The sequence below is a fragment of the Pyxicephalus adspersus genome, chromosome 2 (assembly GCF_032062135.1).
Source record: "Pyxicephalus adspersus chromosome 2, UCB_Pads_2.0, whole genome shotgun sequence".
Lineage (NCBI taxonomy): Eukaryota > Metazoa > Chordata > Amphibia > Anura > Pyxicephalidae > Pyxicephalus > Pyxicephalus adspersus.
The window spans coordinates 148044857-148059424 of NC_092859.1; the positions used below are offsets into that span (position 1 = coordinate 148044857).

A 14568-nucleotide genomic window follows, 5' to 3' on the forward strand; every position below is an offset into this window, starting at 1 on the left:
ACCAAGTCTGTTTTATTTCTATGTTTAGTATGTTCAAACAGCAGTTATGATGACTTCTCCTCCTCATTAAGACATTTGGATTACAATGTGGTGAGAAGGTCCACACGGGAGGCTGCTGGGGGCCTTCAGGATCTAGGAGACAATGTAAAGACTAATGGAGGCCATCATTTGAATGTGCATTGGAAGGGAAAGACTTGGCCCTGTGCAGTACTCCTCAAACTATCCCGACATGTTTTAGTATCGGCTTTAGGGCCCAACTTGGCTTGGAGTATCTTTCCATACGACAGTTGTGACCAGGATCTAAAGCCTACAGAGACCCTCATTAGTCCCCTAAAACTTTTACAAGTCAATGTGAAACCACTGCTGCTCCACAGAGTGCTGAGATTCCTGGGAGATCTGGGATTTTTGGTTGAGTCTCAACAAAACAAAGCTTTCTCTTTGCTAAAGAAGCGAATCTACAAAACTGGAAAACCTGTGAAGAACCCTAATAAACCATCAACAGGTAGGCAATGTTATTGGTCAATGCATGCCTACTTATATCTGGTTTTATTTTTCTGATCTCTGCATGTTGATCTTCCAGCTTTGACTTCTTTCTATATCTTCCTTTGGTCAAATGGTGGTCTGCTGAGAGTGGCCATCCATATTTCATAACTCAAATTGGCAAAGTTGATGGTGGTATGTGAATTTTGTATAGACAATGGGAACAGGGGGCACTTGGGTCTTGGCGCACACTTTGATATTCTGAAACCATGCATGTATGAAGAATATTTTGACACTAATGACACTCTACTGTCCAATATAACAATGGTTTGAAGTGCCATTGAATGGATATAAAGCTGGAAATGCCATTGTTACTTGCTACAAAAAAAAGACTTTCAATATTTTTCAAATGTTAAATAGAATAATGAGTATATTTTTGGGGAGCCACCTCTTTGGTAATGGAAATGAACAAGGTTAAAGGGAACAAAAGAAAGAAGTTCACATGCACGTAAGTTTAAGGTATAAATCCTAATTATGTATTGATACAATTTAGTCATATACATAATTGTACAGTTTACATAGTATTCAAAAGATAACCCAGTCGAGTTAGACAGTCACAGGGCTGGGTTGTTTTGATACTAGACATAGATGTTCTAACCAGTAAATTAAAGTGACCGTTTCGATAAATAGTCCCGACGCATTTCACCAGTGTCGGCTTCCTCAGGGGTTTAACTAAACTTTCTATACAGAAAATATAAACATAATAAGAATATGCAACAGGGGAACATATCAGTAATATACGGTGTAAAGCAAAGTGCCTAAAATAATGCAGACAATAAACAGTGAATATATGTGTCATACATATAATATATAGGTATTAGAGTACGTAATATAGGTAATATACCGGTAACTTATAGCCTAATACCTTTATTTGCATAAGTGAAGATATATATATATAATATTAAGATAAATGTCTGCATATAATTGTATAGTATAATGTAGGTAGATGAATTATTATCTGGTAGGATTATTAGTACGATGCTTCAGGTCAGGTTTGAAACTTACTTTTAGATGGTTAGTAGTAAGGCTTACACAAAAGGCAATGCTAGTGGCAGATGAACAAGGTACGGCAGTCTATAACACTAATAATGAATAAAACCATTTTACTATCAAAGGGCAATGGGTATACCTAATGAGTTATATATAAGGAGTCGTTTGGAGTGATGTGTTAAATAAGTACCGTCTCCTGGAGACACATAGGGATAGATGTTATAAATGATGGCGCAAAGATTAAATAAAGGTGTTGAAATTTTTGGTGACCAAAAAGGTATTGCATGCTGTTAATCCCATCGATGTATTCAGAATAGGCCTGTAAGTGCACAGCAATAGTCATATAGTAAAGTAATTGATATTAGGTATAAAGGTATTGCAATAAAACATATATACCAAAGGTTCAATTCAACTATGAGTAGTATGAATAAATCTATCCATAGGAAAGGTTTATGGTAGATAAATATATTTTATATATTTATTTGGTAAAAAGTATATATGTAACATATATATTTAACATTGTTATTTGCTATCTTGTGCTTTGAATGATGTCTGGGTCCTTTTTGCATAACCTGCTCATAACAACCATAAATGCATGATACCTTACAGATAATGTTTATGGGCTGGAGGATATACAGCAGTGATTCCTGTCTATTTTAACATTGGGGGACCCTTGAAATAGCTTTCAGGTCTTCAGCTATCTATCCACAGCTCACAGTATATTGGTATGGTGGTCAGTGGGAAGAGTGCCTCTTACATTGCTGGCCATTGGGAAAAATGTCGCTCTTACAGATAGCCAAAAAGATTATTGGTGTCACTTAAAGTGACCTAAGAGGTAAAAATTGCTAATTGCTCAAGGAACCCCCAGCAAACTCTGTAGGAACCCTTGGGTTCAATGGATCCCTGGTTGAAAAACACTGACGAACAGGATGATCCAATCCCCTCCTTTCACCCTGACTGCCCCTGGTCATCCTCCACTTTTATTCACGGAAGATATGCATGACATATGGGAGTTATCTATGAGTATGTATTGTGCCTAGGAACCCCCTACTCCTCCAGATATACTTTCGCCTGTGAAGGCTATTTGACATTTCCTCCAAAGAACTGTCCACTTCTTGCATTAAGACTGAGAGATCTGGAGAGAAGACCCGAACTAGGGTCCTTTGATGTACAACACCCTATCAACCAGCAATGATCTTCCTGTATTGCACAAAGAAGCCCAGACACCCCAACACTGATAATTGGTCCAATATAAGCTGTGTACAATTGCCAGTACATGATATACATACATCCACATCAGTATAAGATGCTGCATGAGGATAATGACAATATTTAGAGCCTAGGTAAACCCTTACTAAAAATTAGGAATATTATTTGCTATTTGCATTTACTTTGCACATTCAGTATTTGAATGCCGTTCTACTGAAAAACATCAACATTGTAATGTAATTTAATAAAAAATATGGCATCCTGTATGTGTGGCATCCTCCAAAGTCCATCCAGCTGGTGCCCCCCTGTACACATTACTTTTTCTATACGGTTTGAATGACTTAGATTTCAATGTAGGAAATGCAATTCAGTTGGAAATCCCATTAATTTCCTATTAATTCATTTATGAGCCATGAATGCCATACCTTTGTACATATAGCCCTGATTCCCAGGTCTGTTCCTGCACAGCCATGATTGTATATACACCTCGGGAACCAGTAATATACTGTACTAAAGTCAACACTTTGCAGGCTTGGCTGTTGTGGCCAATTAACTATGACTTTTATAATTAAAGCTAAATTCCAAGCTAGCAGCTAAATAAACATTTGAATGACATCCTGGAAGTGTTATTCTAATAATTAGGTTATTGGATCAGACACCAGCGCTGAACCACATAGCCACATCATTGACCTCTAAATCAGCAGCAAAACTAAGTCAAAATTACACTTTAAAGAACTGGGTTTATTAAAGCTCTCCAAGGCTGGAGAAGAAATGACTATCATAGCTGAACCCTGGAATGGATTTGATTCAGGATTGTAAACATTTGCCATATAATAGAAAATGATTTTAAGAAATACATTCCAAGTTTGCTGGATCACCCAGGATCTCCCAAGAAAGTCTCCCAATCTATCTTGGAGTGTTTTAATAAATCAGGCTCAATGGATAATCTCTCTGCTCTTTCCTCCTCCCTGCACATGTGCAAACTGCAAAGCTTGATTGGTTCCTATTGCTGACCATTGCTGCACTGCAAACTTACAGAAGCTTTACGTCTAGACAAATTGAAATGAATAAACTAGTTACAGTCAATTATTTTTAATGAATACATATTGCAATATTTTGTTGTTTTTTAATATTTGCTTAGATTTCACACTTAGGCAATGCAGTTATGATGCAACACATTGGCGGCTATACTGTGATTGCATCTGCTTCATGTCTGAGGTGCAAATAACTGTTGTCAGTGGGGACAGCGTGTTTTATACATGTTCATTCTGCGGGGAATGCTGACTATACTAAATATAGCTCTAGTTGTGGTTATGATGCAATCCGCCTTCCCGACCCCATCAAACTAAACATGTGACTACTATTAAGTCTAATTCTGAAGGGTTCAGAAGTAAAGAAGATTCTGTCAAAGGTAAAGACCTAAACTCAAGCTTGTTAATGCAATGTGTCACAGGAGCCCATACATAGGATAAGATTTGGGAGGCCAAAAGTCCTAGGAAAACTTTTTTATGGTAATCTGGGTTAGATACATTTTTTTCATGCTGCGAAGAACATGCAATATTCTGTTATTAACATGCAATATTCTGATATAGAATGAGAAATGTAAATGGAGCTCCTCACTTGGAATGTTCCATTAGGTAGATGGGATTTCTGCAGCCCCATCTTGCTTTACTCCAGAGGGCTGGTGGAGGCCCTTCTTAGGACCACTCACTTTTGTTCATAGAACCAAAAGAGGAGAACTTCTACCATTGGCTTCCTTCCCCTGGCTCATCTCTCAGAGCCCAAGAAAGGAAGACGATGGTAGAAGATCTCAAAATCAGTGAGGTTACACTTGCGTGAGTTGCTGAAGGTCCTTACCAGGGGTCTGGGGGACTCCTGGTGTCAATGTAGGATTCTGATGTAAAGGAGGGACTATGATGTAAAATGAGTGTTCTTGAGAAATGTAAATGGTGCTCCCCACTTGAAATGTTCTATAAGGTAGATGGGATTTCTGCAGATCCAGCTCCTATCCCTCTTTGTAGACACTCAATCAATGTGCCCGAAAAGGACCTGGCTCCTATTGTACATTATGGTAGCTGGATCTCTTTTTGGGCTGACATAGGTGCAATAACAGACATACAAGTATTAGAATGGCCAGTGGCAGGGGTTGTAAAGGTCTCAATTAAGACGGGGTCCATTACTCCAAAGGGTTGGTGGGGTCCTTTCTTATGACCACTCACTATTGTACATGAAACCAAAAGAGGAGACCTTCCACCATTGGCTTCATTCTGTCAGAACCCAACAAAGAAAGACAATGGTAGAAGATCTCAAAAACAGCGAGTGGCTAGTGAGGTTACACTTGGGTGAGTTGCTGAGGGTCCACATTACCAGAGGTCTGGGGGACTCCTGATGTCAATGTAGGATTCTGATGTAAAGGAAGGACTTTGATGTAAAAATATGTGAAGAACATACTGGTAATGTATTAGTGTTCTTGGGAAATGTAAATGGCGCTCCCCACTTGGAATGTTTCATTAGGTAGATAGAATTTATCCGGCCCCAGCTATGTGGACACTCAAGCTGTGTGCCCGAAAAAAGACCTGGCAACGGAGACTGGGCCCCTTAATCCAAAGGTCTGGTTAGGTCCTTTCTCATGACCACTCACTTTTGTACATAGAGCTAAAAGAGGAGACCTTCCACCATTGGCTTCCTGCTCCTGGCTCATCTGTCAGAGCCCAACAAAGAAAGACAATGGTAGATCTCAAAAACAGTGAGGTGTCGAAGACAGATAACACTTAGGTGAGTCGCTAAGGGTCCACATTACCAGGGGTCTGGGGGACTCCTGACATCAATGTAGGATTCTGATATAAAGGAGGTACTCGGATGCGATGGTGGGGCTATGATGTACAGGTAGCACCCTGATGTAAAAGGAGGAACTCCACTGTGAAGGGTAAGACTCTGACATGAAGGGGAGACTCTGATATGGATGGAGTCTCTAATGTAAAGGAGGACTTTCATGTAAATTTGGAACCTGACATTGTGGGGGAATTTTGATATGGAGGCATGGGTCCATATATAAAAATGGGAACTTATTGTGGAGGGGAAGGAGCTCTAATGTAAAAAAGGGTGGTCTAGATTTAAAAGGAGACTGTTAATGTAAAGAGGGGGCTCTAATGTCCTCCTGATGAGAAGAAACTTGTCCTACATTATAGGGCCCTGACAAAATCACTGAGTGCCATAAATCTGCAGCTAGAAGACCATTAAAGTTTCCATGGATGGGGAAGCTCAGGTCAAAATTCTGCACAGGATGAAGGCCAGGGGTGCAGCTGGTTAAAGTAATTATATTCAACTATTGGCACATCCCAGGATTGCCGTTTACATTTCCTAAGCAATATGGTGGCTCAGTGGTTAGCACTCTGGCCTTTGCCACCCTTGTACCCAGGTTCAAGTCTTGGCCAGTACACTATCTGCATGGAGTTTGCAGGTTCTACCCATGTCTGCATGGGTTTCCTCTGGGTACCCCGTTTTCCTCCCACATCCCAAAAACATGCAGTGATGTTAATTGGCTTTCCCCCAAAATTGACCTTAGACTACATTAATAACATATGACTATGGTAGGGACATTAGATTGTGAGCTCCTCTGAGGGACAGTTAGTGGCACGACTATGGGGTTTGTACAGTGCTGTGTAATATGATGGCGCTATATAAATACGGTGCAATATTAATAATAAATACAGAAGGAGGGCCATGGATACCTGGTAGTTCAGTTTCATTCCTTAAGGCTAACACATCAGCTGTATTTGGTGCTGTGTTCTGCAGCCAATTTCTTGGCACTTCTTTGGTTGCGGACACATTATTTCATTTTCGTTGACAAATTATGGTTTGTTCTAGTGAAAGACATTTTCCAAATAAACGTAATTTGGAGCCTGTCCCTGGCCAGCATACAGTAGACGATTGGTTTTTGTAGGGTAGCAATGACCTCCTTGCAGAGGACTGACACGTTGCCTGCTGAGGGCTGGAGGCCTCCAATCAGCAAGGAGCATGGACTTTGTTCATTGCAGAACTATAGGTTTGGCTCAGCAAGGGCTGCCCGTCCTCTGCAGAGACCCTGCTGCTTCTACACAGAAAGAAAGGGTCCTACTATAAAGCAACTTGGCTGCTTAAAGGCTTTTCTTGTCCATTTCAGACCTTTTGTTTTAATGCACCTGGAATGTATTAAGCTGATTTAATTGGAACATTTAATTGGAACCCCATTCGTTTTACAGAACAGCACACTATGTCCATCTGAATTTAGCTCCTAAACCATTAAACTTCCCAGAATGATATAATCGGTGAGACATGTGCTGCTCGTGTAACTTTTATCTATTACTCAGCTTCTAAGAAATCTAGTAAGTGATGATACAAGAATAACATGTATTATTAATCTGCATAGGGGATGATAAATGGCACATTCTTCAGAAGAAGATGTCGTATTTAATTATTTCCCTGAAGTCTGCAGTTAACAAAAAACCAAATGGCAGGTCTGAACAGGAAATACATTAAATGCAATGACAATGGTGCAGTGGACCAGGCCACCTAGTGTCAGCATTGTAGAAACTTTTATGTGTTGTCACAGCATTACAAAACATCAATAAATGCTGCGGTCAGCCTCTGGTATATTGCACTGACATGTTCTCTTCTCTGTGCTATGGAATTGGGGAAACTTCAGGTTATAAACTTCAAATTTTAATGAAGGTCGGTCATAGGGTTCAGTGTGCACAAAAATAATTCACAATTCATTTATGTTATGTGCAGTCCGGGTGACACTCATACTACAAAGCCATTCATTGATTTGAAATCTCTGAATTATTTTTTTCTAAATTCATCTTTATTAAAGATTCTACATGTCAGAAGATTACCACCTGAAATGAATATGCGCTCATATTGGGTGAAAATCGGACACATGTCTTTAATGCCAGGAATGACTGCTGGATCTTCTATGGAGGAGAGCACAGCAGGGTGCTGCTCGCTCTTCCTCCCCCCTCCCCTCTCTATAGAACAGAACAGAGCTGTCTGTACAATATTTGTTTGATAATCTATCACTGGATATGATCAGGAAAGATCATTTCCAGCCACAGTCATCTGATGTCTGTACAGGGCTTAGGCTAAGTACACACGTGAAATAATTGTCGTTGGAAAGGATCTTAAATGACCCATAGTGCATGAACGAGTGATGTACATACAGCACCATTCTGTTCTATGGAGAGGGGGGAACGACGGAGCGGCACCCCGCTGTGCTCTCTCCCCTTCACTTCCATTATGATTGTTGGTCGTCCGTCATCTGTGTACAGTTGTTCAGATGATGGATGACGAGCGCTGTACACACTCAAGGTTCTTGTCCGATATCAGCCCTGAGCCGATTATTAGTTGAGAACCATTTCACGTGTGTACCTACCAAAGTTGCAGAATTGTTTGCACTTTTTTGTACACTACTTTACCCCCCGCCGTCTCCATGGACTTGAATTCATGCTGCTTGCAAATATTTCTTGTTCAAGTGGTTTTAGGCGCTTACAACTAGTTTTTACAAGCAGTGTCAATGTGAAGGTGATAAATATAAAGGAATCGCTTGGCTAGACTTTTGCAACCTTCACAAACACCTGCACAGACATTTCCTGATTCCTGAGAAAGCCGACCAGCGAAAGCCTGTTAGTGCTAGCATTTGTCAGTCGGTGCCCGGGGGGGGGGTTAGAAATGCCACGGTAAAATAATCTGAACTCAGTTTATAAGCAATAACATGTACAATATACAGTGTGTGAGATCAGAAGTGTGACAAGGATTTCCAGGAGGAGATTTATTATAGACAAACTCTTCATAGACAATTATGCTTGGTGGTATGTACTGGGGGCTGGTAAGACAAATGCCCCGCAGCCAGGACTGTCCCAGAGATTAGTGTCTGGCAATTGGCAAGTTGTGTAGGTTAGTTTTTGTATTTGGAAGTGGTAAGGAGAAGATTGTGGATATGCAAGTGGTAGACAAGAAAGGCTGGGTACACACATGCAATGGTTCTCGTCCGATAATCGGCTCAGATCTGATATCAGCTGTGAATCTTGCATGTGTACAGCACTCGTTGTCCATCATCCAAATGACTGTCCTGGCAGATCCATGGACGATGGATTATAAAAGACCGTAATGCAAGTGAATGGGAGAGAGCACAGTGGGGTGCCGCTCCATTGTTCTCCCACCTACATAGAGCAGAACGGTGCTGTATGTACAACGCTCGTGCAGTTGTTTGTCATTTGAAAAGATTGTGAAAGATCTTTGCACGTGTGTATAGCCTAAATCTATGTACATACGTTGGATTATTCTCGCCCGAATGGCTGGGCTCTTCTTGAGTGAGGATCTGACAAGTGTACAGAGGACGACCGACGTTGTTAATGGATCCGTCCTGATCCTGACAGATACATGAACAACAGACAATGATTTGCAATACAGGTGAAGGGAGGGGAACGCAGCGGGGTGCTGCTCACTCGTTCACCCATCTCCATAGAATAGAATGGTCGTTCTGTGTACAGCACTCGTTTATTCCTTTTCTTCAGTCTTTTGTCACTGGAAACAATCATGAAAGATCATTTCCAATGACAATAATTGAGCATGTCTACTCAGCCTAAGAGGGTTTCAGGAGGATGTGATAAGTGGTGAGGAAAGGTTTGGGGTAGAGGGGGTATAATGGTGGAGAAATGGAGCAATGGGATCTGTGGAAGAAATTGGTCCCTCAACCAATGACCTGGGGAGAGCTGGAAACCAATGACCAGATGGCCACTTCATATTAAGGACTGATAGACAAGATAAATAAAATGTACCATGCACATGTGTGCCATGGGGCACAGTTCCTGCTGGGAATACTAATATGGTGGCACAGCTTTTCACATCTTTAGGCAGCAGCTTTCTGTGCAGATCTCAACATTTGGTCACATGACATCCCAAAGCAAAAAAGGAAGATGGTGCTGGGGAACCACCCACTGTGAGATATTGTAAGAGACAAAGATAACTAGGTATCACAGACTCATGATAGAGCCCAACATATCGCATTAGTCCTGGCCCAGTGGGCAAATGTCCCTATGCTCCCCAGCCCAGACATCCACTGCCCCAACCAATTCCAGAGGAGATATCCATAACTGAGCATTAGAGGTGTCTACTGCAAGCTAGGAAAGTACAAGTTTGTAAGATAGGACCCAACATATCGCATTAGTCCTGGCCCAGTGGGCAAATTTCTTCCCAGCCCAGACATCCAATGCCTCAACCAATTCCAGAGGAGATATCCATAACTGAGCATTAAAGGTGTCTACTGCAAGCTAGGAAAGTACAAGTTTGTAAGACACAACTATATCACACACTCATAATAGGGCCCAACATATCACATTAGTCCTGGCCCAGTGGGCAAATGCTCCCCAGCCCAGACATCCAATGCCTCAACCTATTCCAGAGGAGATATCCATAGCTGAGCATTAGAGGGATCTACTACAATCTTGGAAAATTAAAGAGAGAAAAGTTTTTTTCACAGGCATATGAATGAATATTTATAATGTATAATCTCTACATTATAAATATTTAGTAAAGCCTCTGCTGTTAGCTGCAACTTTTCAGGCCGATCAACTTAACCAATGCACAACTATAAAAATGACTGCTGATAAACAATAAAGCACATAGCATAGGGTTGATTTGCTAAGTGAGTTTAGGCTGTTCACTTAGCAAAATGATAAATCACTTTGCAATATATATTTCACTTAGCCTAATGTATATGATGATAATTTACTTTGGACAGAATACCCAATCAGGTTCAAGAAAATATGCCAAAAAAACAAAAAACATGATTTATTTTATATCTGTGCTCATTTATGCATGGGGTAACGTGTTTTCCTATTATTTAATCGATTCCTTTTGTGATTTTGGCGCCATGGTCATTTATAAACTTTGTTGCTTTGCAGCCTGAAACATGCCTTTTGTCTGTTTTTAAATAAGTACCTCATATAATTTATATTAGTTACAATAATTGATCATAAGACCTAGACATAATACTATCAGGCTGCAGACTTTACTTTTTTCCTACAATTAGTTACTTTTGTAGCTATTGTAACTGAGATACATTGCTGCCCCCTGTGGAAGAATAGGGAACTGACTACATCAGCTTTCATTGTTCTTTATCTACTTCCAAGCACTCTGTCCAATTCCTGGCATTCCAGTTATCATTTCTTATTGAAGATTATATGAAATTGGTTGCACATTTATCAAGATATGAAAAGAATTAGGGAAAGCAGAGATGTAGATAGAAATTAGTATTGAAGGGGTTAAACCACGGTCTGTTTTATATTAGTCATTGGTAGGAATGACAAACTCATTGTACCTAGCGGGAAGCTTTCCATCTCACACCCACTGATTGGGTAGAAGTGAAGAAAGACTGATAACTGCCTGGTGTGTGCTGCCGCAAGGATACAGATGTAGCAATGGGAGGGTAACATTAAGGAAATGTCCAACTCTATAGGGACAAGAACTGCTGTGCTCTGCCAAATCCATGTCTGTGACACAGCACCACCTCTCATCCGGGATAACAAACCCATGGGAGAGGCGCTTTATTGCTACCCAAAGCTCACCTGAATAGACCCTGGCCGGCTCACCTAACTAGGCCCCGTGTTGCTTTTTACTTCTTGTGCTTTGTGCTTTTTGAACAAGTTGTGATAATCTTGGCATATAAACTTTGATGATTGCTCCTTATCCCTTGCTATAAAAAAGTTTACAGTTTGGAATTTTAGATGTTTCACAACTATATTTATGAAGGAAAAACCTTTTCTGAATTTTTGGTTGCAACATTTTTATGGAATATTCTGAAAATGCAGTGAAATGAAGTTCATCTGTTATGCATGCGGTAAAATACTTTTGGGCAGTGTGAATCACCCGTTGTTCACCATATTATGACCTCAAAGGTCTACATTTATATTTTAATGGTGGATGCAGAAGAGTGAGACTTATTGAGATGCTTTATCATGGCTGCTATGCACAATTGGCGGCCAGATATGATACCTAGCGGATGGAGATACAACCTACTATGTAAACCAAATGGAAAATATTAGTTTTGAACTGCAAACATACAGTTTTTGGTTGATGGTGGAGGTAATAGATAATGGTATGGGTAGCATGGGTTGACAGAAGCATAGGTGGGTCATGGTTGAGGCCTTGTCGTACCCATGTACAATGCAGTCGTAGTGGACCTGGTTGACATCAGAGAAGTCCATTACTGGTTCAGTAGTCCAATAATGTGTCCCAATCAGTGGCTTGTATTGTCACAGTTGACCCTGTATGATGTTGCACAGAGAGTTAGCCATGGTGCACCCATAAACGTTTTACTATGGAGCCCCATGATGAGTAGATATGACCCTGGACTCAAAGGTCGACTGGACAAGTGGGGAAGTCCAATGAGCACTGAAGAGTTTATCAGTTGTCAGTGATTGACCATGAAGGAAGTCCTAGCATTGTCTTTGTGCAGATACATTTACCAAGGGACCCCTGTGCAAGAATAATTTTTGAGCTGCTTTAATCTATTGGACTAGAAAAATAAGTATTCACTCTGTATTGATTGACAGGTAGATAGAAGTAAACCGTGTCCAAGTTTGCATTACAGTTGGAGGTGTTCCAGGACCCATCTGACCCACATCCAGTATAGATTGACCCCTAAGTAGCTCAAATGATAAACCAAACCCTGGGTACCTGGTGCTCAGAGAGCCCTTCTATATTGGGCTTTGGTAAGCCAACTTTTAGGACTTCCTTGCCTATATCTTTTCACTTTCTCTGGAGATAAAAGAAGGAACCTGGTGGGAACTTTAGACAAGTTTTCCAGTTATACCCAGGTTAGGAAGTAAATGCTAAACTTTGTGTTTGTATTTATGAGGCCGGTAACATGGTGGGAATGTCCAGTCCCCTGAGGACACTTCTCAATGGGTCTCCATTGGTTTCTGGCACTCTGGTATTATAAATGAGAATACTATGGGCCCACCCAGGACCTGGAGAGTCAGAGGGAAGAGGAGAGAATTGGCCACCGGGGAAACAAGGGGTAAGGTAAGTAACATTATTACAATTGGGAAGGTGATAAAACTAACTTGTAGTGAATCCCCCATACTTCAAGGAAGAGGAGAGGATCGGTTGCTGGGAAAACAAAAGGTAAGGTAAGTAAAAATATCCTTGCAGTATGGGGAACTCTGTACAACAGGTTAGTTTTATCATCTCCCCAAATGTAAAAATGTTACTTAGCTTACCCCTTGTTTTCCAATCCTCTCCTCTTCCTTGCAGTATGGGGGATGCCCTACAACAAGTTTATTTTATCATCTTCTCAATGTTAAAGATTTATTCTTTTTTATTTGTTCCCCTTTCCAACCTTTCAGCACTGTGCAGTAGACAGTTTATTGTTGGAGTACAATTCCAGCAATGTTCCATTTCTATATCAGCCACAGCCAATGTGGTCAGCATCATGGCCATTATCTCATAGGTCATTTATTGGTTGACTCCATTCTAAGCACCGTGTATTTAGCGGTATCATGTACTAAACCATATCACATTTGTTTACGTCACACCATGTCAGCACAATCAAATTCTCCAAATATACAATGCCACAAAAATGGTTTCTCACTGTGAAACTTTGTGAATGAGGTCTAACATAAACTTTGGATGCTGGAGGTCTCCCTCTTCTTATTTTGTAGCCTTGTATTTTGCATTGTTTGTGGGATTGCTAGTAGGAGGCTGAGTTACCTTGTTATGTCTATCTTTGGGATTTAATGATTTACTGTTTTTATTTTATAATGTGAAAGGAAAATCTGAAAGTTTACAAAAGAGTCCTTTGCTGGATTTCCTTAGCTACATACAGATATTAGACTTAGTCTAAGACAATTGTTCCTGATCATCTTGGGTGAAAAGCTAACTTTAGTACATTTGCCCCAACATTGTTTAGTGATTTGTTAAGCAAGAACGACCAACACATAAAAACCTATTACCACTTGTTCTCCCCCATTCACCTCTCCGTATAACAAACTACCTGGTGACTTGGACAAGTTCATCTCCATTCTCCTCTATTTTACTCAATCCCACTACTTATGCCCTGCAGCACATTGAATTGCATTGTCAACTGCATAGTCCCCCTTAAATCTATTAACGTTGTATTCCAGGATTTTGTATTCTTTCCTTTATCTTGGTTTGCTTTGTGTATGTCCTCCAGATCTATGCCATAATTCCATGTGATTGTAGTTGTAATCTTCAACCCACCCCCTCCGCTGCAGCCTGTACTGGGTGGCCTTGCTAGATCCCTTCCATAGCTTAGTTTATGTGCAGTGTAATAATGATGTCCTGCTAATTTTACAAGGCAATAACCAGGCTTGCAAGAATGTATGATGCTCACAAAGTGGGTCAATATTCTTTGTGGCTCTTAAGAAATATAAGGAGTTCATCTCTAAATGGAAGCTTCCAATACCCCAGCTCAGACTACAGTGTGGATGAGTCCCACTGCTTTCCCGAACCCATGCATTAACAGTCAGCAAATAGCAAAGTGCAGAGGTGGACAAATCATGGTTTTTCATGTCTAGCAGGTTTTTTTATTGGAAGTGTAGAGCTGCATCAGCATAGAAGAATAATATAATGGACAAAGTTTTCCAATGTGGTCGATCCCATCAAACACTGGTGATCATCGACTACGCTTTCCCTGCCCCATTTACTGTGAATTGTGACTCAGTTGCATCAGAATGTTTAAATTACATTATTTCCCATCACACCTACACTTCATATTTACCCTGAGGGGCTTTCCGTAGAATGACCCAAATGTATAATTTACAGATAATT

General features: G+C 40.5%; 1 protein-coding gene across 1 annotated transcript in view; it reads left to right on the plus strand.

The window, feature by feature from the left end:
* The window catches only part of LOC140324665 (cell surface hyaluronidase CEMIP2-like), an 89812-nt gene that overhangs the window by 12345 nt on the left and 62899 nt on the right, over positions 1-14568 (plus strand). The window contains exon 3 of the mRNA XM_072402729.1: positions 29-502. Coding sequence (XP_072258830.1) covers positions 29-502 — 474 coding nt within the window. The remainder of the gene's footprint in view (positions 1-28; positions 503-14568) is intronic.